This window comes from Corapipo altera, unplaced genomic scaffold, assembly GCF_003945725.1.
Source record: "Corapipo altera isolate COAL_440 unplaced genomic scaffold, ASM394572v1 326, whole genome shotgun sequence".
NCBI lineage: Eukaryota > Metazoa > Chordata > Aves > Passeriformes > Pipridae > Corapipo > Corapipo altera.
This window is the reverse complement of record NW_020884945.1, coordinates 3,100,996-3,124,601: the sequence shown is the minus strand read 5'-3', so window position 1 is coordinate 3,124,601 and position 23,606 is coordinate 3,100,996. Positions and strand designations below refer to the sequence as shown.

The following is a 23,606-nucleotide window of genomic DNA, read 5'->3' as shown; positions in this document are numbered from 1 at the left end:
GAGCGGGCTGTGCGCGGCACGGGAAGCTGGGAGCGCCTTCCCGGAGCTCCGCATTGACCCCGCGCGGCGCTGCCCGCCCGCAGCGCAGGGCAGAGACAGAGACATGTCTGCGTGGCGCTCGCTGGCACGGCGGGCGGAAGCCTCGCGTATTTATGGAGCCAGCGCTTCCTCCTGCGTTTGAGTGACAGCCAGGATCCCTTCGCTGCCTGGTCACTGGAGCTGATTAGTATGCGCCAGGGTCCGCCTCGCTCCGAGGGATGCAGCCGCAGCCGCTCGCGGAGCTGTCACACTCACACGGGCGCCGTATCTGCACTGGCTTGAATTAAAAAGCCAGCCAGCCAGCGAGAGAGAGACCGGGAGAGACAGGGGGGACGAGACAGACAGAGAAGCTTGCAGACAGCGCTCGCTCTTTTCCTAAAGGAAGGATTTTTGCATTCCAAGTGCTCACTGGTTGTGATGATGCTTCACTTAACGGGCTCAGAATGAGCTAGAGACAGCAGATAGGGGAGAAATTAAGGCAGAGCACAAAGCATTACGAGCCAACCCAAAACCAGGAACAGTTTTCTCCTCTATTCTAGCATGGTGGATGTATGGACAGTCTTACAGAGCAGAGGTTGACTTCTCCAAATCTGCCAGCCCCACACCTCGAACACTACAGTGTTCTGCATTGCACCATGACCTTGGATGTTCAAACGGTGGTCGTTTTTGCAGTGATTGTGGTGCTGTTGCTTGTGAATGTCATACTCATGTTCTTCCTGGGCACTCGTTAAATGGATTTTTTCTCCTGAGCTGTTGGGGGCTACTACTACCACTAGCAATTCAACAAGAGAGCACGAGCGGGAGAGAGAGAGAGAGAAAGACGAGAGAGAGAGAAAGAGAGAGAGAGATTTCTTACTGAGGGGGGAAACGCGTTGAGCTTCAACATGGCCTCGCTGTGATATGTATGACGTTGGTATATTATCTCTCCCTAAATCTTTTGTCATGTCTTGTCTTTTAAGTATGCCTGTAAGTGTAGCTGCTTTTGCCTGGGTTTTAAATGTGATAAATAATAACAGTGATCCATTCTGCTCTGGTGCTGTGCTGGCGAGATAGGGCTCTACTTATTTAGGTAGAAGCAGAGTGGAAATATCTGTCTGTGGTGAGCAATGGCTGTGTTGTTTTGCTTTCTTTGAAATAGAATCTCAAGTTAATAATAGGTCATTTTGTGTGCAATTTTTAGCAAGCAGTTAATGTGCAATGTCTGTGAGAGTAACCATGCAGGTGCCAGGTGAGAGATGGTGGTGTGTGGAATGGAATTGAGCTCTGGACATTTTTAAAGGGGGAGGGGGTGAGAAATCCTATTAAAGGATTAAATCTTTGATAAAATAACATTCAGCCACAAAAAAAAAAAAAAAAAAGAAATTCTACTTACTGTATTTATCTGCATTGCCTTGATGATCTGACTTGATTTCTCAGTATTCAGCCCCAAAGCCTCCAAATTCTACATACACACTGATGTAACCCAGCTCCTTTCTTTAAAGATGTGAGAGGGACCAAAACATAACCTACTGGATTTTTATTTTGGTTGTATGTGGTTTCTGTCTCTGCAAATTGGGAAAGAGGGATTAAAGGGGAAAAGGGGAATGCAAGCTGTGTTATTTTTTGCTAAAGCAACAGATACGGAAGGGTTGGAATTGGCTTTGATTTTCTAGAAATCTGATTTTGCCTTTCTTTTCTTTCATGTGTGATTGTATATATATATATTTATATATAATTTTTGGGAATGTATGTAAGAAAAATCTTTGAGCACCTCCAGGATAACGAGCTTTTGAGATGGGTTGTTGTGCCTGACTTTATTTACATTGATTTTTCTTGAAAATGAAGTGTTAAGTTGTATATTATAGGCTTGCTGGAGAGGTGTCCACTAGTTAGAGGTGCTTCTAGACCAAAATTGCTATGTTTACAGCTTGGAAGCAGGGCTGGCTGGAGGCTCCAGTGACAGCATGTGAAGTTTGGAGAGAATATGAAAGAGATGTCTGAAAAGAGTAATGTCTTTTCCTCTTGAAAATATGTCTCTGTACCATGCTTCTGTTAGAAGTGTTAAGGATTTTTTCTATATATTACTTTCCCCTCCAGAAAAATCAGAATTTCGCAAAACAAACAAATAAAAAAAAATCAGTTTGAAAATGTTTTCATCTCTTGCTGATGATCACTGAAATTTTACTGCCTTGATAATTTAACTAGTTTGTGCTAATTCCAGCTGTCTGTTATTTATCTGATGTCCTCTACTAATTGGGAGGAAAAAATAAATCACGTAACTGATCCATAAAGACAAAGCTGGAGCTAGTAGATGGAGATGTGGAGTTATTTCCCTGTGAGGGTCTGTCTGCTGTGAGTTAAATGCTGCGCTGGGCTTGGGAGCCAATTGCTTTTTGGCTGACTGGAAAATTGAGTTAAATCTTCCAAATTTGGCAATTTCAAAGTGGTTTTAGTTGTAAATAAAAAAGAAAAAAAAATTTTTCCTGAGTCCTGGGGTGGTAACAACTGGCCCCCAAAGATGACCAGAAGTGTTCAGGGGCAGTAGCCCATTTTAATCGGGAGAAAAACCAGGATCCAGGGATACAAGCCCAGGAAGATGCTCTGGTGCCTGCTGGCTCCGTTTCCCCCTCTTCACTTGTAGCTGTCTGCAAGAGGTACCGGCTTCAAGCACTTCACAGGAAACTGAGTCAATCTTCTTTAAAAAAAAAACCAAAACAAATAAAATTGATGCTGAGGATGGTTTGGGTCATTAAACAACTCAAATTTGCTTTATTTGCCTGTTAGCCATCCTCTGTCATTAGTTTTATAGGTTGCAGAATCTCCTAGAAATGTAATAAATGAGCTGAGATCACCATGGAGAGGGAATCGATCAAACAGCAGCCAAAAACATCCTTTCAGGGGAACAGCTTTAAGTGACATAGAGATTGGAGGAGTAAGTTTGGAAAAATGAGAGAAACAAACCAACCCCTAAACTAACGAGCGAGTTCCAATGGGCTGTGGCTGTGCCTGAATGTATATTTTCTCAGGGCTGGCTCTCTGGCATGGAGGTTTACCTTTCAATATGATTTCTACAAGGAATGCTCCGTAACTGGCACGGTTTCCTAGTGCCCAGTGCATTCCTTGATCCAGAGCTTGTACTTGTGGGGAGATCTTTGGGAAGTGTGTGGATGTGTTGGGACTGCCGTGTCCAGTGGCTCATCCCTGCCAGCCCCTCTGGTTCCATCATGGAGTTGTGTGGGATCCGTGGGGTGCATGGGGAGGACGAGGGGCCGTGCACGCTCAGCTGCTGGGGAGGGATCGCTGTGAGCCGAGTTTTTCCCGTTGTGGAACATGCTTGAGAGAATTAATTTATTACAACTTATTAATTTTATTACAACTTTTTGCCTTTTATTCTCCCAAAGGCTGGTGGAGTTAAAGAAGGAAATTTAATGTAGAGCAATGTGAAAGTTGGGCGCAGCAAAACTTTGCTGTTGTAGCAGCACCGTTCCTGTCATTTCAGGCTTCCCGTTGGAATTTTGAGGGAAAGAGAGGAAATTAAAGAGCGAACAAGGGCTGAGCTTGGTGCTTGTTTGGTTTGATCTCCGTTTCCCACCCCAGGCCTCAGTGACTACCTCCTCAAGTGGGCCTTGAGCCACATGCCCCAGTCCCACTGGGTGGTGTTGCCCCTGCAGCCTGGCGTTTCCCGGGGCTGCAGCGGAGCCTGGGAGTGCCGGCTTTGCGGGAGCGAGGAGCCACTGAAACAACTCCATCTTGCCATGCTTTTCAGGAGCGGCTCCGTCTGTGACATCCCGCGTTAGGAGCTTTTTGGGGTGACAGCAGTCCCAGTGGCTTGTGGTAGATCCCCTGTGCTCGTAAGTGACTGTGCTTGCAAAATTCGGGGTGTCATTTGCACGGTGTGAAACATCTTCATGCAGTGGAGCTTCCCTTCTCCCTGAGCTCTGTGGGACAATCCGGGTCATGCCCGTTGGCTGGTCACAGTTGGGTTCCTGGAAGTAGTTTACCCCCGTGACTCCCCCTGGGTTTGTGAACACTGAGTTCTTCCCATTTGTGAGGACGCTCAAGCCCAGGGATGAGGAAGGAGGATTGTTCCCTTTAAGGAACCAAAGCACTGACCCTCTGGAAAATGCAGCCCCAAAGAAAAAAAAAATCATTTGTCTGCAAATAGCATATTTATAATGCATAAAAACTCTTTCAGTGCTTGCTGCTGTGTGTTTGCTGAGACTGGGTGAGGGGAGACCTGCCTTGCTGTTTGTCTGCTTAAGCAGGATTCAATGTTATTTGCCACAGGATTCATGAAAATGCCTCTGCCTGTATCGTAGCAACCCTGTTTCCCACAGTCCATAAAAAGTCCATTCCTCCTGAATGGCAATCCACCGTCTTAAAGGTTCAAACACCCCCCTCACCACGGGGAAAGGGTGATGTGGGTGATGTCCCCCTCTTTGGGTGATTCCCGGCAAGCTGATGTGTTGGGATGATCTCGGCTGGTCCTGCCTGCACAGTGATTTTAATGCTCTTTCTTTAGGGCTGATAAAGGGCTTCCTTTCGGGTTTCTAAAGGCTTCCTCCCCCACCCTGGATATTTCCCACCTCTGTGTTAAAGCTCACATGACAAGTTAAAGGGGACAGGACCGCTCAGAGGTCTCTGATGCGATGGCTCTGCTGTGTCCTGCCATTTGGATTTTCCCCGGGATGGCAGCAGCACAGCACTTGCTTTGTAGTGAATGAAGATATGCCCCTATCTGAGCCCTTCTGTGGGAATGCAGAGGTGCTTTCTCAGCCCATAGATGAGTGTTGTTAAGAGCTGCATGTTCACCTGACCTCTGCCTCCATCTGTTTGCATAATGTGGTTATATTCTTTTCGGATCAGGTATTCAGTACACAGCCCAGCTGCTGTGTATAATGTCTGAAGGAAAATTACCAAAAATCCATGTAAGTTTGTTGGTGTTTTTGTGGTGTTTTGGTTTTTTTGGTTGGTTTTATTTTAATTTGTGACTAGAACCCCTCCCTGTATTGTCATTTCATTTCGTTGTGGTCCTTGGTTTGTGCGTTCAGGGAATGCTGGTTGTGCTCTGTGGTGCCTGATGCATGTGTGTGTGTGCAATGCCGTGCTGTATCCATGTGCTCTGTGCTGTGATGATGCATCTCTATCTGTCGGGGAGGGGGCTCCTGGATTTTGTATTTGCAATGTGTATTTTCTCAGCTGGGTGTGATAATTGTGTTCAATCCGTTTCTCCCAGTGAAATGCTGGCAGAGCTATTTTGGTAGAACACAGCGATTTGTCTCTTAGCTGCGGAGTCTCCAATGACCAGAAGTTGGGAAGCTTGAGGAAAACTCCCATATGTTAATAGTTGTGTAAGAATTGGCCTGTTTGAAGAGAGTGCTTGTTCAGGGGTTACAGAGGATAATTCTGCCTGGTCCTGGCTTTGCCACCGACTTACTGTATGGCCTTGGGCACATTCCTTTGTTGCCTTGTGCCTCCTCTTTCCCACCTGGGGAAAAGGAACATCATCCAGTACTGTGGAGCAGCCAAGACCAATGGACTCCTGTTTCTCCCCTTTCTGTGGTGGTGTTCTGGCTGGCCGGTGGGGGAATGACGGGACAGGTGGGCAACGTGTGTGTGCCCACGTTGGCCCAGCCTAGCTGGATTTTGCCTGTTGGAGCTGTCGTAGACAGCAAACTGTAGTGATTGATGCTTCTCACTAAAAATAGATGCTCCTGGAGGAAGAGCTGCTGGAGGAACCATGATTTATTTTCTTTATTTCATTAGTTGTGGTTGGATTTCTTTCCTGAGTGGAAATGAGTTTTAATCTGCAAGTACCCACAGAGGGCCAGGTTGGCTCTAACCCTGCTGGCCTCGTCATTACCAAAGGGCCATGCAGCCTTCACTCCTTATTCCCAGTTTTCGTAGAGTATTACTCCCTTATTTTCAGATGGTGTGTTCACAACGGCATCTGAGCTCAGGGCAGGAAGCCCCCAGAACTCTGCTGTTAATGAACACCTTGGGCAGGCCTAAAAGCTTCACCAACTGAACTAAAGAGTTTTAGGGGGCGAAGGGAGCACGTGCAGGAAGGTATTTAAAGAAATAGGTCTGGATTTCAACCGACTCTGGTTTATCCCTACAGAAAATTTCATAGAAATGTGCTACTTTGAGAGCTACTCCTGCTGCCCTCACAGTGCCAGGAGGTTGGAGAGATGTGTGGTGAGACGGGTTTGTGGGGCTGGGAGTAGGAGCAGGGCACAGGGGCTGTGGGGGAGGCAGGGCAGGCATGCCATGGTGTTCTCATTCTGGCTTGTACAGTTTTACCCAGAGCTTGCCGTGTGGCACTGTCAGAGGGACAGGCTGGCACTGGGACCGTGGGCTGAGCTGCTCCAGTGTCGTGGGGGATCTGCCCTGGAGGATTTGGGAGCCCTCAGCATAGCAGGCACCGGGAGCAGCCCAGTGTGCCCGTGCCCATGTGGATCAGCGCCTGCCCCTTCCTTTGCGTCAGCTGAGACATATATAACACAAGTACGGGCTGCTGGCAGCGAGCGCGGGGCTATTTTCGGCAGCAGCCGCGGCTGAGCGGGGCTGGGGCCGCACTGCAAAGCGCTCTGCTCGGCCGGCCGGGTCCAGTCCAGGAGGAGCTGTCCCCCTCCGGGACCGCCCAGGGCAGGCAGGACACAGAGCTCGACCCTCCCGGTGCCGGGGACAGCCGGCAGCCCCGCCCGGGGGCCACGGCCACGAAGGCAGAGCAGTCACCCCATTGCCATGGCACAGGGTGAGGCAGCCTGGCCCTTTGTTTTCCCTTTTATTTTTTTTGGCTGAAGCCCAAAGTTGATTTCTAGACTGCTCATTGTTGTTTGATTACCTCCCTGCCCCAGCACAGCTCTGTGCTCTGGCATCCTGTCCTCTGGGAAAGCTGCTGTGCTGTCACCACCCTGCCCGGGCATGCCTGGGGGGACTGTGCTTTTGACGGGGGGAACTGAAGCTGGAGTGTCCTTCCCACTGCTCCTGGTGGGAAGGCAGCATGCCTGGCTATCCCATGGCCTCCCAAGGCAGTGGCCGCTGTCCCCAGCCCTGCTCCCCTCCTGCCTCCTCTGGTGACCTCCCTGGAGTGATGGGGACGTGAGCATCTGGGCTATGCCCTGTGCCACAGAACCCACAGCCTCACAGGCAGGCCTTAAAAATCCCTGCATGTTGCCAACTGGGTTTGTTCACATCAGTTCCCTCTCCAGAGTTGGAATGTTTGCCCCGAAGTGTCTGTTTTCCAAGGGCTAAGCTGCTCCTGGTGCCAGTTTTTGGATTTTTAAGGCCCTACAAGGGAGCTCAGAGTGGTGAGTGCAGCTCACCCTGAAGGATTCCAGGAGAGGAACTGGCCAAACTCCAAGGGCTTTCAAAGCAACAAAGATCCAAACTGTGTTCAGAACTGTTTTCTTGTTATCGACAAAATGCAATATGGCCTCAGCTACACAAGTAGAATTTGAGAGCAAACCCCTAAGGATCAGTCTTTTACCCCAATAAGCAGTGGGTTAATTTGCTGGGTGTATCTGTAGAAAAGTTTAGTCAAGTAAAATTGTTCAGTTTGACAAAAGCATCAGGCTCTTGCTGGCATTATCAGAAAACAGGTTTTTTCAAAGGATTTCTGTGGACCACATTCCCCTGCTATTTCTGCTGCTCCACTCCCCTGCATTGTATTCAGGATATCTGACAAGGTTTGCTCAGTACGTCGTGCGCTGAAGTTTCTGTTCTCATACCAAATTTAGGGAAGGCTTGTTATCTGCAGTTCTTTCTTCCTGGCTTGATAAGGTGCTGATTAATTTAATGCAACTCTCTTTCCTTATCTAGTTGAGCTTCAGTCAGTTTTAGTACAATCTTGGAAAAGCGCGATCAATCCTTAATGTTTGTTTTTAAGCTTTATTCCAAAGCCTTTTAGGCAGGCTGGATGTTCTTTGGTCTTTTGTGAAGTTCTAGATGAATTTAGTTAAAAAGTAGCAATTACAGAACAGGTTTTGAATCCAGATGAAACGTTTTAAAGTTGTTGTGAAACAAGAAAGAGCATCCTTTAACTGGCAGTTGGCTCTGATGAGGTTTTAGGTGTTTGAATTGTCTTACTCTGGTGCTGTACATATGGAAAGCTGGATGAATAAACCAGGGAATGTTAATAGTGCCCATGTATTGGGATGTGTGTATATGTGTACTGATACTGAAGGAGAGGGCCTGTCTGCTGTGGGGCACAAGGAGCTGCAGTGGGGAATTGTGTCCCGCTTTTGCCCAAACACACAGGCACAAGGAGGAAGCAGTGCAAGGAAACTCAGCTGTCATCGGTGGAGAGCGTCTGCCTTGATTTCATGATCAGGAGTTGACATCTGGATAGATTTTCAGTCTCCTCTGGTCCAGGGGAGCTGGATCTCTCATCTGATGCCCAGCAGCAGATCAATCCCATCTCCTGGGTACTGAGGGTTTTGCAGAAGTGTCAGAAAGCCTTTCCTAAAGAATTAAAAGAACACAGAACAAAGAAACTAAACCTCCCAAACCTGCAGGCTGGGAACAAATATGCTTAAGACTTACTGACTGCCTTAGAATTATGAATCTTCAATCTGGAGAAGCCTGGCTTCTTCCGTGCATACCCGGAGTGTATTCACAGGCATTCACAGGAGCGAGACTGTGGATTTACGGAGTTGGGGAAGTGCTGGTGCCGCTGCCCCAGCACCCCTCTGCAGGGGTGGGTGCTGCTGAGCCGCTGCTGGGCCACCCCCGGGGTGCTCTCAGCCCACTGCTATTTGCATATTGCCACAGTGGCTCCAAGTACCACAAACCCCATTTTCCCAGCTGGATTTGAAGGTCAGGACGAGACTGTGTTTCATGCCCAGAGCCCAGGTTTGGCTGGAGGTTGTCTGTAGCACGTGTTCAGTGCTTCTTACTTTGCCATCTCCCCCCGTAGCTTCCCAGTTCCTTGTTCCCCTCCTACACTGTGTTCCAGAATTGCTGTGTTTTGCTCCAGAAAACGGTGCTGGTTTAATCTCTGTGTTTGTCCAGCAGATTCCCGACTGTTCCTCTCTCTCATCCCTGCACACGGCAACGTGCACATGTGTGTGCAGGGCTGCACCTTCCTCTCTGCTTCTTTTTACACGGACAGGGAAACCTATGCATTAAAACACATGTGCATATGTTTTCCTTCCCAGATATATTTTGGAAAATATGAGTCAGCAGCAGGCAAGAACATATTACATAATCTCTGGGAGTGAAGAAAACCTTGCAGTTTATTAGGAAGGAGGCTTTCTGCAAACAGCAGCTTTCACCACCATTTCGGTGCCCCTCAGTCGAGTGACCTCATTTCCCATCCTACGCTGTTGTGTCCAGTGCAGGAAAGTAGTCCCAGTAGCCTTGGGTTCTGTTATATTTTTAAACCCCTCTGTTTCAAGAACAGAATCTCAGGGCTGTGATGGTGGTAACGACTTTTCCCCTGTTCCTTAACATGTTTTTCCTGCAAAGACTCTGTGATTTTCCTTTTCGGTTCCCCCCACTTCCCACCTCCTGCTGTTTTCTATAAAATCTCAGCACGGAGAGAAATGGCACATGAGTGCAGCTGGAAATAGCTGCTGCCCCCTCCACCTCCCGCTGCTCACGGCCACCCACCTCCCCCACCTACACCCAACTGGGAGAGTGAAGTCAACAGCCACTTTTAGCCCTGGGCTCCTGCTCCTCTGCTCGCCCCCTCCCTCGCTGTGCCAGCTGTACCCACACAGGGGGACATTTGGAGGGGGTTCAACACCATTTTAAGGCTTCTGCAGCTGGATGAGCCCTTGTCTGGTGCAGTCGGTGCCCGGGGTATCATGTGCCTTCACATCAGGGGTGAGGGCAGACACGCTCCATGTGCACGGAGGAGGGAGGGGGGAGCAGCATGAATTATGGAGAGACAGAGGAGCGCAAACAAAAAGCCAAGGAAGATGGATCTGGAAGTCAGACAGCAGTAACATCAGGGGGTTGAATCCTCCACCCTGAGCTCCACCCCACATCCATGTAGGGCCGGGGAGCAGTGGGCACGGAGCCCTGTGCAGTGCTGGGTGTTCCTATCCTCTGCACAGTGCTCTCTGTGTCTCCATCTCCAATACCAGACTGAATTCCAGGCTGTTCTGAATCCCTGTATTTCAGCAGGATACCTCGAAAGCCTAGGAGGGCAGTGGGCATTAGCAGAGTGAAAGGAAAGGACTTGTTTGTTTTTAATTTGCCCAATAAAAGTGAAAGGTTCCGAACTGCTTTCATCTCCCGGGGCACTGCAAACACTTCTGCTGTGCCTGAGCCCATGGGTGCCTTTCAAGCAAAGAGAAAGCTCTGTTGTGGTTTTCCAATATCAAAGCCTTCCCAAGGAGGCAGTAAATTGCCGTGCTGGCTGAAAGCAGGAGTGCAGGCAGCTCCATGCCCTGTCTGGGATGGTGTCTGAGGCACATGCTGGAGAGCAAATGGAGAGAGACGCAATAATTGATGGTGACAGAATAACCTGTCTATCCAGAGCATTCTGTCTTCACCCCCATTAGCTCTCGAATTTCTGATGTTTGGAGACAAGAGAATTTAAATCCTCTGTATTTTTAAAACCACAGAAATCTCTGTTGTAACCAGAAATTCTCATGAGCTCAGCACAGGGGGTGTGCTCTTCCATCCGCCATCCATCAGGGCTCTCCATGTTTTATTCGAAAGCCTGGTTTGAGCTGTGTGTCTGCCCAGAGTTTGGAGCAGTTGGGGAATGATGGGATGCTCCCAGGGCTGGGATTTGGGGGAGCTGCCCCCCATTCCCACCTCTCAACAGCCCCATGGGTGATGCTGCAGAGGCTGTTTCATCTTCATACATCTTTATTTCTCTTTCTGTAAAACACATGGAAGGAAATTGCCCTTTTGTGTTCAAGGGTTTGACAGCTGAGGGTGGAAAGAGCTGTACTGAAGGCAGGTGGGATTGCAGCAGACTCTGGAAAATGCCTCTCCCTCTCTGTGGCAAAGGGGAGTGGGGACAGGGGCTTTGCTGGGGTCCCTGGCAGAGCTGAGCTCCCACCCAGGCTGCTCCCTCCTTCAGTATGAAACAACATCTTGCATTCCACCCGAGATCCCAACAGTGATGTCAGCAGGGCTCCACCAAAGATTAATTTGGCCTCAAATATTTTGCATTTCCAGCACCAGATCACAGCCTTATTATTGCCCCTGTTTTTCCAGCACTCAGACAGAGAAGGGCTCTGCACCTCCTTAGAGCCTTCAATTGTTACTCATTAATAATATACTTGCTCTGCGTTATTAATTGATCCGAATGAGGCTTTTTTCTTTCTCTAAGCCTTTTGTGGTATTTCTGTGATGTTAAGAAATTAATCTGCATTAAGTAGAAATACCTAAGTAAAAATAGTAGCTTTGGAGTAGTAGCTGTTCAGCCTTTCATGGCACAAGCTCCAGGGCAGAACCATAACCAGGTAACCATAATCCTGGTCTCTGAGCCAGCAGTGAGGGCCAGGAGAGGCTCGAGGTGCACAAAAGAAGGGCACAAAAGCTGTCCAAGGCAGCCCAGCCCTGCTCTGGATGCTGGGATTGCCTGGAAGTGCTGTCTCCTAGAGACGTGCTGTCTCTGGTTGAGTGACACAAGCTCACATCTTACTTCCCAGTTCATTCCTTTCAGAGCTCCTGTGTTTGTCCATCCTCTCCCCAAAAGGAAGGTTGTTGCCTGGGGCATGTTCCCTCCTGTTTTGTCAAACCTGGTGGTAGATGTCTGTAGTTATTCTCAGCTGGCCATGGAAGACTTCCCCTCTTTCCTTTGAACAGGTCTCCCACAGCTGAAAACATCTCTCCATCACTCCAGTGGGTTTAGGTTTTACTGCCCTTTCTATGGTTTTAACTTTGCAGGGTTTTTCCAACTCAGGTTGAAATTTAAGCAATAATAGTAGGTGACATTTTTCATTCTGGCATCTTAAAAATCTTTTCTGAAGTTTTAAAGCCTTTAAAGCCTTTGTGCTACATAAATACTTGAGTACTTTTTTATTTTAAAATGAAGACGGTGCCTGAAAACCCTCAGAAGTCAAAGGAAAATCAAAGGGTTGGGAATACCAGCAGTCTTCTGTATTATCCACAGCAGCTCAAGACTGAGGTTGTATTGGGTCAGTGCAAAGGGACTGCTGTGCTCGTAATCATGGAATCCCAGAATCATGGAATGGTTTGGGTTGGAAGGGACCTTACAGATCACCTCATTCCACCCCCTGCCATGGGCAGGGACACCTTGCACTAGTCCAGGTTGCTCCAAGCCCCATCCAACCTGGCCTTGGACACTTCCAGGGATGGGGCAGCCACAGCTTCTCCGTGCCAGGGCCTCCCCACCCTCACAGCCCAGAGTTTCTCCTCAGTATCTCGTCCAAACCTTGTGTCTCTCTCTAGGCTCTTGTAAGAGCCCCATTCATCTGTAAAACTCAACCCTGACGCTCTGGAGGGCTGGGCTTGGTGTCTGACATTCCTACTGCTGGCCTGTCTGGAAATTCCGTGTTTTATCATGTTTTCACGTCCATCCTGGTGCAGCAAAGGTCTGGAATGGGGCTAATGGCAGCAGTGCCCTTTTCAGTGGTAGCTGGGCTGGCTTTACAAGGTTTTCAGAAAAGTAGATCTCTTTTCCTGTAGTCCAGCCTTCCTCACTGTTATCCTCCCTCCCTGTGGCTTCTGAGGAAGAGTCAGGACAAGAGATGGAAATTGCTGTCCTGGAGGCATGTGACAAGGGTATCCCGGGGGTTCAGGGTTGCTCACAGAAGAATTAGCTCTGGTAAATGCTCAGAGGTTTCGGGGGCTTTCTCAGCAGCTGCAGTCAGAGCTCACAGTGGGGATTTTCACCATTGACCAGCCCTTCCCAGGGCACTGTTACAAGGCTGTGTCAGCCACCACGAGCATCATCCTTGGAGTAAGGAAAGGGAAAAACGGATGCAGAGCAGTTTGGCCAGAAGAAGAGTGGAAAGAAAAAGATAGTTAAGATCCAAGGGGTGGCTGTTGAAATGCAAAAGGATCTAGAAAGCAAAGATGCAAAAATAAAATCTGAAACGGAAATGAGTAACGTTTTTACAGCATTGTGTAACTCACTTTAATTGCAATCCATCTAGAAATCTATTTGAGACAAGAAATCAATGCAGAATTGTAGAGCAAAGCATTGGTCTTGCAGATATTTGAGCTTTCTGGATTTTTATTTTCAGCTTCCTCCCACAGTTCATTTGAATCCCTCCTTCCTTGCAGTGGCCATGGAGAGGTTCCCCGCTGGATGTGTGGCAGGTGGGCAGTAAGTGGGGTGTCCTGGGGTATTCTGCTCTGCATTTCCCTCTTGTTGTCTCTAGAGGAACAGCATGAGGTGGCTGTGGTGGTGAGCACAGGGAATTGGAAGGTGGAAGCCACAGGGTTTCTGTAGGATCACCCCTCTTTGGAGAGGACCATGCTCTGTCTCCCAGGCTAGGCTGAGGTGGTCAGGGTGGGCTGTTGTCCACACACGGGGAATTTTCCTTAGGCAATAATCCTGTGTGAGTGGCAGAGCTGGGACCATACTGTGCTATTTACTCTGATCTTTTTAATCCGGAGATCAGGTTGTGCAGCACAGGCATTAGAGCTGCCTGATCACCTGGAAGTTCCCTCTCTCCAGACATGTCCTCAGCCTGCTTAAGAGACTGGGTGAAGTCCATCAGTGTTCAAGGCTTCTGCTATTTTGACTTGGCAGAATTAAGTCCTGAATCTAACAGATGTCATCAGTGTCATTCCCAGCAGTGTCCTGAAAGGCCAGTGTGACATTTCTCTTGTATTTGGTGGCATTTGTGAAGGAGGTTTCTTGTTCCTTGTCCATCCTCAGCATTCAGGGCTGCTGACAGTGCCTTGTGTTGAATCCAGTTCTTGGCAAGTGCCAGGCAGAGGATGTGCATGGGCAGAGCTGAGTGCTGGATGAGCATCCCTCTGCTCCTGGGAGGGGGGAGGCTCTGCTGCCTTGGGCTTGCAGGAGTTGTTGCTTTTCCAGCACACAGTTTGGCTCTGCATTGTGTGGCTGCTGACTGAGTGTCTCTGCTGAGCGCACTGGGGGCTCGAGGAGCTGCCCCCTCACTGCTTCCAGAGTGTCCCTTGGTCTCTTCCTGCCCCTTATCCCGCCTGGATGCAGTCCTGGGAGATGGACTGAAGCAGTGAGGCGAGAAGAAGGTAACCCAGGAGACCAGGCAGGCTCCTCAAAGATCAGACATCACATTTGCAGACAGGTGAGGGTTTGAGACAGGAATCCAAGGAAATGTCTGCCTTTGCTGACAGCCAGACACTGAGATTCCCAGCAGAATGGACCAGAACATGAGCAGTCAGCTCCAAGTTTGCAATATCTCCTCTGACCTCCCTCCTCTCTTCCTGTCCCCCTCCTCATGTCTCAGACTCTCACTGCAGGGTGTTAAATGCATTCACATTTAGATAATTGGCTTAAAGCAACAGAGAGAAATGGGAACAGAGCTTGCAGTAGGTTAGGATGAGATTCATCCTTCAAATTGGGATGAATCTGGAGAGGTAGCATTGCAGAGGAATCATCTGTGGTCTGGGATGGAGGCAAGGAAAGGGGAGATGCAGGCTTTTCCAAATCCAGAGAGTGCAGGTAAAAGAGGGAGAAGGATACAATGCAGGAGGTAAAACTAAGAATAGAGGAGTGTGTTATAAAGGGAAATCTGGGACTGGAGATCAGGACAAAGTAGAACATGCAGAAAATGTGTTCCACTAGGCCATGGTTTGTATTTCTGGAAAACAGCTGATGTACCTTCACGTGGGGCAGTTCTCCTGGGATTAGAGAAAATACCGGAATGGGATCTCAAGGGGACAGTCTTCTTTTGGCTCTGTGCAGAATAGGTGATTAAAATCTGGTTTTTGGAACCCCGAGCCCCCCAAATTACAAGGAGCATGGTGTTTCGTCACATGCAGGCACCTCTGGGCACAGCTTAATGGAGGGGCAGCACCAGCAGGATGTGCCTAAAATAGAGTTTATTGTGATGGTAAGTGCAGAGAGGAGCAGCAGAGCTCCCCAGGACAGATGGATTCAGGAGTAGGAGGGCTCTGGAAATGGGCGGTTGGTAAAGCTGGAGCAGAGGAAGGGAGTGTTTTACTGTTATTACCTGGAGTGGATTCAAGCCTTTAACAGGGGGGAGGATTTGCCAGTTTGCCTGTGCTGGAAAGCTGGGAGGTGGAGATGTGTGAGCTAGTCAGCCCGTCCACCAGTGCTTTGGGAACCTGGAAGGACTGCTGGATGGGAAAGGTCCAGGTTTGATTAGGTGGTGATTTGGTGTAGACTGTGCTTACAGGTGCCAGGAGCTGCAAGTAAGTCTTGGTTTTGGCACTGGTCCTAAAGAAGAAGCAGCAGCAGCAGCAAGTAAGTGAGATATTGCAAATGCTGGAATCAGTGTTTTGATTCCTGCTTTTGGAGGATTGATAGAGGTGGAGTTGGCTGCAAGAATAGGATTTATCTTGGCAGTTCAATAGCCTATTCCAGACCTCCCTGATCTCTATAGCCAGAAGTCCTCTGGATTTATGGGTGACCTTAGAAAGCACAGGCAGTGTTTGGTGAGCTGGGGTGCTGCAGAGACAAAGCTGTGGAGTCTTATCTGTGTCCAGCAGCTTCAATGTCTTATTTTTAAAAAGCCTCCCGTATTCATTACCAAGAGCACTGGGTTCTTCTAACATGCAAAAAAGCCTTAATTCTTAAATAATTCTGTTCCATCCTGTGCTATTTACTCAGAAACTCTCCCCACTTTACATTGATGCATAAATATAGAACATTTACCCCCATTTTCTTTTCCTGCAGTAGCTCCAGCCATTTTAAAATGTCTGTGGGCTGGAACTCCAGGGGTCTTGCTCATCCTGATGGACCTAATGGGGAGAATGCTGGGGTGGGAATCTGAGAGTTTGGACATGAGTCCAAGACCTCCAAAACAATGAACCACATTCCTGGTCATCTAAGGCTTCAGAGCTTTCCGATTTGACAGGAAATCACAAGATTTTTTGTAGTTCTCAGGCTTTAAATTTTTTTTTTTCCTAGACTATCATGCATTGACATAATATGTCAGTAATTCAAACCTGTCCACCTCACTTCCAGGAGAATAATTTTGAAATAACAGTAAATATGCAACCAGTTTTTGGAGAGAAACATAAAGTCTCTTTGGAGTCTGTATTAATGAATATGGCCAGACATTTGTAAGGTGCTTTCTACAAACTCACTGCACATCTAACCCCAAGGAAAGACTGTTTTTTAATACCTAATGTATTTATAAGCACAGAATATAAAAAGTCTATAGGCTGTTGCATGCTCAAAATTTACGACGGATTAGTGGGAAGGGGAACCTTCAGGCTCTGGGTGCCAGCCCATTACCTGGAAGGTGAATGCTCTTCCCCCCTGCCCCCGCCATGTGGCCTGACAACGCCGTAAGGAGCTCATAGAGCACCAGGGAGGGACGGACGAAAGAGGAAGTTTATTGTGGGGTAGGGGTTTATAAGGCTTTTAGGAGGATCAAAAGGGGACCAATTACAAGTTCAGGGTCACATAGAAAAAACCAATCAGGTAAAGAGTCAACAGCCCATAGGAAGGGGTTAACAAAGGGCAATGAGAAACACCTCAGGACAGCTTCCCAGGACACTCCTGTATGGGAGACAAGTCCCTCACAGGGGGTGTCGGGAAGAAGATCAATGACTCTACAAAAAAGCAAAAGCCATTTTGAAACCTGTTTAAACCACATTAAAAACTTCTGTTTCTATAACATTTGAACTGTTTTCTTTTTCTTCACTAGTCCATCTCTGACAGGACTTCTTCCATCCTACATATGGCAAATCCATTGCCACACTCAGACACACCCAGTGTGCAGCAAGACATTGATTTGCAGCTCCACAGATCAGGAATTACCTGCAGAGCTGGTGTGACCCTGTGGAATCCCAGAGCAGTGGAAAGGTGACCCTCTGTGCTTGCAAGGAATGTTGATTTGCGTGGAGCTTCAGAGACCCAAATAAGTGCCCATTCCTGCATGTGAATTTGGACGTGTGGGGCTCTTCTGGGTTATTGGGTTTTTTTATTATTTTCTCACATGTACAGACAGAGCTCTGCTGCTCCTGGACTCACATGGAGGTGCTGCCCACTGTGACTCACAGCCATGGCATTTTATTGTTGTGCTGAGGACTCTGTCTAAAAATTCCCTGGCATTTCTCCAGAGAGAATGCCAGCAACCCTTAAACTCAGCTCATTTCCTTTACATCAAGCCACGGAGCTCATCAGTAGAAATCTCAGACTCCAGCAGGGAACACGGAGGTGGTTGGGATTTGACACCCTCCAAGGCCTTGTGGTAAATAGGTCATTACCAATGCAACAGCAGTAACAAACCATGAAATGGGAGTTCAGAGAGTGAGAAACAGTGGTGTTTGTGGTCCTTTCCCTTTGGTAGCTGATATTAATAGCCAGCAGAATTATTTAGGGGATACTTGCTTGTTACTTTATGGAATCAGTGAACAGCATCTTCTTATAGGTTTTATGTCTGGGGATTGATAAATGCTCAGGTGATTTTGCACCTCTGTGGTTATTTTATTAACTAGGGTGAGCTTAAAAAACAAGGTGAAGCCCAGGAGATCACTGCAGACTGGAGCTCTAACCACTCATTGTAGCCTTTTCCCAGCAAGTTACTCTCAGAGCCCTTGTTGGTTTTTTTTTTCCAGCAGGAATGCCACATATGATAGAGGGACTCAGAGAGGCCAGTTTTACCTTTAAAGTCTAGGTTTAATTTTTTTCTGTTAAAAAAAATGTGTTTCGACAGTTTGTCACATCGGCTCAGCCTGGCACGTCGTGGGCAGTGAAGTGTTAGGAAGGAAAAGCAAAAAGTATTTTGATGAAGCATCAAGTCAACTCACTAATATTTTTTGAACCTCTGCTGTGTTGACCTTGGTCCATGCAGACACCCGCCCGCTCCTCCGGCTCTCTTGTCTCCGGGAGAGCTCCTGAAGGTGCCGAGGGAATTGCCAGGCAGCATTTGGGGAAATTTCAGTGAAAGTTCTTGCTGGAGGTCTGTGCTTTGTAGCAGACACATTTGCCAGCTTCTCCTGAAGTTTCCATCATGTGTTTATTTTTGAACTGAGGAGGAGGAAAGGAGGGAAGGAGGAATCATCATCATTTTGGTAGCTATGGAGAATGGGGAGGGCAAAGTCTGTGCAGCACAAGAACCCCCAAATCTCCACGCTCGGGTTCCAGAAAAGCCCAACCCAGTCTCTCTCGTGGGCTTGTTTTTTCACTAGACAAACATTTAATTATTTTACCTTCGTGCCGATGTTGAATCAACTGAGGGAACTACAAAAGATAACGTACTTCTATTTTTACATCCTATACTAATGAAGTTCAGGCTGGAATTTTCCCCTGCGTGATTGGCTGAAACAAGGGAGGAAAAATTCCGAGGGAGAGGAGGAGGAGGAGGGAGCGAGACGCTCAACATTTGTCAGCGTGCATGGATGTGTTAGGGAGCAAACATGGAATGCCTCAGTGAAACAGTGCTTGGGGAGCAAGGAGAGGAGCACTTCATCCATATAAAAGATCACTGGAGGATCTGAGAATCACTGGATGGAGGCAGTGGCGCTGCCAGGACGGTGCTGCCGGCTCTGGGTTCTTGGCACGGCTGTGAGTGCAAGGCCAAGCACCAGGTCTGGGCTGCAGCCCCCAGCCCTCAGCGTGGGCTCACTTGCTCGCTGTCAAACATCCTCTGGGGCTTGGCAGGAGTGGAGCACTCTATCAAAAGTTCATGAATATGCTCAGCTGGAGACACAGAGCAGCGTGCAGCCTTCTGGGAACACCGGGGAGAGGAGCAGGGTGGACCAGTCTGGATCAGAGAGAGCAAAACATGTAGGGAGACTATAATATTAGCGGAGAGGCAGGTGCTTAGGGCTGCCCTGTGCTGACATGTTAATCTGAGGTGCAGGCTATGGCACCTGGGCCGGCAGTGACAGATACCCCCGACCGCCTGAGCTGGGTGGATGGCTCTGCATGATGGCCCTGTGCTCAGCTTAGCCAGGCTGGTGTTTGCAGTTCAGCATCAAAATGAAAATCCAGCCTAAAGTCTGCCTGTCTGATAGCAATTCCAGTTCCAGGCAGTGGAGATTCGGCCTCACTGCTGTAAACTGGGAGTCAACCTGGCAGGATTTGGATTGCAGGGGTGGGATCAGAAATCAGATATGGGGCTGTGTGTGGAGCAGCCCCTGTGAGCCAGTTTGAGCCAGTTCTTTCAGAGGTGAGGAACTGCTGATCAGCTGCTCAAATGCTCCTGAAAGACTCAAATTGAAGGATTTGACATTTTCCTTTGTAATAAAAGAGAGGGAGTAATCAAGGCACAGAGCTGTGAATGAGTTTATTAATTTGCTGAACTGCAGTGCTGTCATTCAGTGGGAAATAAGACATTGTTTTTTATTTGTGAAACGTGAGTGGGGAAAGTAAAGGGTAAATCCCAAAAAAGTAGCATTTGCTTATGTTTCCCAGCAGCTGATTTGAGCTGACCCAAGGGACCTGAAGGGTCCTCAGTGTCCTTGCTTGTGTTTTGGGAGTGCTAATGTGCAATATCTGCCCCCCAGAGAAACCAGCTGCGATATTTCAGTACTTGACTAGTTGTGTTATTGGTTTGACCTCCTCTGAAGGGGATAAAGAGGATTTGAGTCCAGTGAGGAAAACAAGGGAAACAAGGAGCGTGCTTCAAGAGTTGCCCTCAGATACCAGATGGTCTGTATAGAAATTTATCTTCTTAAACGGGGCCCAAATGTGGAACAATGGTTTATAGTGCCCGTAAAAAGAGCTGGTAATAAAATTAATCTAGAAGGGAAGGGCAGCATGGAAAGAAAGATGAAATTTTACAACCCCAACATACAGTAAATGAAAAGTGTAAATCCAGCCCCAGCTGGCAGTGCCTGGAAAACCACTGTGACCCCAAGGAAAGTCGCAGCTTCAGTCCAGATGGACAGACCCCACCAGCACCACCACTGCCATAATTCATGTCCCTGCTTGAAGACACAGTTGCCAAGGCCACAGACTGAGCTGCCTGGAGCCCCAGGAATGCTGTGGTATCCATCAGTAAATTGGAGTGGCACAGCCTTGGGCAGGGCTTCAGTCCTGTCAGCAGAACAACAGTGTGTCTGTGAGGGCAGGAGGAGGGAGAAAAAGGCACGATAAACCACTTCGGTCCATTCAGACCATGCTTCATGGGAAATAGGAACCTAGATGTAGGAGATTTATGGAAAATGTACAGTCAAGGATGTTGGCAGTGTGATCCCACAGGATGCTGAGGTTTATCCTCTGATGCTGCTCAGCCTGAAGTGTCCCATGACAGGTTATTTTGGCTTTTCAGGAGAAGTTTTATCTCAAGAATACAAAAAGAGCTTAGAACATTAGAGCTTAGAGCAGTGTTACCCAGAGGAGCTGTGGCTGCCCCAGCCCTGGAAGTGTTCAAGGCTTGGAGCAACCTGGGATACTGGAAGGTGTCCCTGCCCATGGCAGGGGTGGGACTGGATGGGCTTTAAGGTTGCTCCCAGCTCAAACCATTCTGGGATTCTATGATTAGGAAAGCTGAAAAAAGTAAATGGCACCAGGTTAATATGGGAACAGATGAACCCTTGTGCACAGGGAGCACAAACCCTGGGAGCTGGGAAGGACGGTTGGATCTCTCATAGGAGCTGATGGCTGAGGCTTCCCTGGTTCACAAAAACAGTTTGTGCCTCTGGCCTTTTAAAAATTGAACCTTGAAAATCTGGAAGAAATAGACTTTTTATTTGGTTAGTGGTTTGGACCTATAAAGCTGAAAGTCATAATACCCTGTAAAACATTTGAGGCAATTTGGGAATATAGCATTTCTTATTAAACTCCATGGGTTTTAGAGACTTCTTAGGTTTCCACAGCGGCGCAGGGTATGACCTCTATAATGTTCAACAGGATCCTTGAAAAATTGAGACCAATTTAACAAGAATAGCTGCTACCTTGGTGCTCCTGCTCTTCCATTTCTTTCCTGACTGGAGTTAAGTTCATAATGGTTTAGCAGAACCTTTTAGTTGCTAAAAAAGATTGTTGTAGTCTGGGCATGAGGGACTAGCTTGTGACAGATATTTTAGCAGAACCATTTGTCCATGGCTGGAATAACAAAGTGAAATGTCACAACTACATTATTTTGAATGTCAGACATCGTCAGTCTTTGCATATTTTCAAGGTTATTTTTAGCCATTATAACAAGATATACTGTTATTTGGGAGTTTCAGGGAGTACAAACCCCAGTGGATAAAGAGGAGACTTACCAGTTGTTGGCAGCGGATGTTACCTGATGTCTCAGGGGTGGCAGTGTGTTTGCACCAGGCCCAAAGTGAAGACCCAAGCCCATGCCAGCTCCAGGCCTGAAATTCAGCAGCACAGATGTTTGTCTGTAGCTGGAATTTTGAATCCTGTATGCCTGAAAATCCAAAGCACCTGTTTAAGCTAAGAGGTGGTGCACTTCAGAATTCTGTGGCACTGTGATTTTATCTCCTCTGGGATACCAGGTCTGTCTTTTATCTTGTTTTTTTAGTTCATGTCTAAATTAACTTTGCCCAGTTTGCTGCATCAGTCAGAGGATGCAGGTACTGTGGCTCCATTTCTTTCCTCGTACCTGGCAGTGACACTTTGGAAGAGCAGGCAGAATAAATACTTCTGCATTTCCTTGATACATAGTATTCCCTAAGGTGGAATAAGGATGTGGCTGGCCTTCTGCAGGAGGCTCCAGTGAGCTTTCAGAGGCTGGAGGACAGTGTGCCACAGGAGCTTTCCATGTGCCATGGGGGCTTTTGGTCTTTAACCTTTCTCTAATTGATGAATAATTCTTTGCTGTTTGATGCAGATGGTGAGTTCCTTTAGGGATCCCATGGCACCTCCCTCTTTTCAGTGTTTCCTGACTGATGAGTAGAGTCTGAGCTGAGAATTCATTACTATAATGCTTTCTTCCTCCAAACCCTCTGCCCCTGAGGCTGGTCCCTTGCAAAGCCACAGAGTGGCTTCAGACTCTCTAATAGTTACTACTCAGGACTGGTGAGTGTTTAAGCCAAAGGAATTCAAGAGGTATCTTGATACATGGAAGAAGGGAGACTGATTTCCACCTCAGGTCAGGTATGTGATTATCTGAAAGCTGCTTGGCCAGGTACTGGTATTCCCTGGAATGCTGTGGGGCTGCCCACAGAAGGACATGGGTAGGAAGTGCAGTGGCACTGCTCGCCTTACCCATCAAAGATGGTGCTGACATCCATGATCCTGAGTATCAAGGTTTAGAAGGCAGTGGCAAAGGAAGTGGCTTCGTCTGAAGCTTGTTAGGGCAGGATTGCCTTCCTGAGAGGAAGGGATCTGCCAGGCTGGGAGGGGGTGGATGCTGGTGCTCTTGCAAACCCCAGTGTCTTCCTTGCTCACAGCTGGACTCATCTGTGCAGGCCCTGGCACTTATCCATGTGCTTCAGAGTCAGCAGCACAATCCCAGGGATCTGTGCTTTGGTTTGGAAACAGGGATTAAATGACATTTTTTATAAACCCAAGCAACCAAGCAGAACCTACTGGCCAAGTTGTTTGGGGGCAGAGGGGCCTGACTGAGGTGAGTTGCTCTTCCCATCAGTGTTGTAACCACACTGTGAGATCCTGTGGGTGACGGAGGCTGGGAAAGATCAATGCGAGCTTGCAGTGAGCCCTGGCCAGGCCCCATGCTCTTCCTTTGGTGGAGGATGTGTCTCTCAGCCTGGCCTGGCCCTCACCGCAACCACCACACCACCAGCATTTCTGACAGGCAAGGAGACCAGCCGTCCACCCTGACTATCTGCTTGTCCTTCCTCCTCCCAGGTTTGAGCTTGGTGTGCTCTGAGTTCATTAATGTGTCAGTCCTCTGGGAGGCTGCCCTAGTCCCCTCACCAGGCGTGTGGCTGTTGTCTGTGGCTGCTGCAGAAAGAAAGTGATTCCTTTCTGTGTCATCAACACAGTGCAAGAAAGCTCTGAGGTGGTAGATCTGGGTGGGGGAGAGATTTTGGAGGTGTGTGCACCCTTTCTTTGGGCCATTTCGTGTGAAACTCCTAAACAGTGGATGGATGAGGACTGAGGAATCGCTGTCGCGGTACCTTCATCCCGACACACAGGCAAAAAAACGTATCAGTGTTTGCAAATTAACGCAGACAGAAGCTTAAAAGCTCAGAGCAAAGCTATGTTGCTAATTTTCCAGAATCACCACTGAAAGAGAGAGAATTTCGTGCAGGACACAAAAAAAAAACACTCAAAAAAGCAAAAATCAAGGGAAGTCCCTCCAGGTTTCAGTTCCAGAATTACTCCAATGTCTCAGCTGCCCACGGTTTTCTCTGCAAAATATCCCTTGGGTCCCTCTCAGTCTGGAATTATTTCCAGCACTGAGGATGGGAAGTAGAGCCGCAGCAAATAAAGCACCTTTTCATCTGGAGCTGCCGAGCTCTGCCGCAGGAGGCCCAGCATCCTAATGGCTCCAGGTACGGCTCTGGTGCCTTTCCACGGGCACCAGCCCGTTGATGGGGAGCTGAGGGGCTGCCAGCTGCTCTGCAAAGGTTGTCATCTGTAAGGTAACGGGTGGCGGAGT

General features: G+C 48.1%; 1 protein-coding gene across 7 annotated transcripts in view; it reads left to right on the top strand.

Moving 5' to 3' along the window:
• The window catches only part of ARHGEF9 (Cdc42 guanine nucleotide exchange factor 9), a 207,610-nt gene that overhangs the window by 93,361 nt on the left and 90,643 nt on the right, over window positions 1–23,606 (top strand). The window contains exons 1-3 of one of the 7 annotated variants that reach the window (XM_027662250.1): window positions 69–941; window positions 3,785–3,869; window positions 4,885–4,946. The exons of 3 other annotated variants lie outside the window; for them this stretch is intronic. In XM_027662250.1, the coding sequence (XP_027518051.1) occupies window positions 4,917–4,946 (30 nt within the window). In that variant the 5' untranslated portion in view covers window positions 69–941; window positions 3,785–3,869; window positions 4,885–4,916. Of the gene's footprint in view, window positions 1–68; window positions 953–3,784; window positions 3,870–4,884; window positions 4,947–23,606 lie in introns of those variants that run through there. 3 more of the 7 variants (XM_027662254.1, XM_027662253.1, XM_027662252.1) reach the window with 3 other exon arrangements.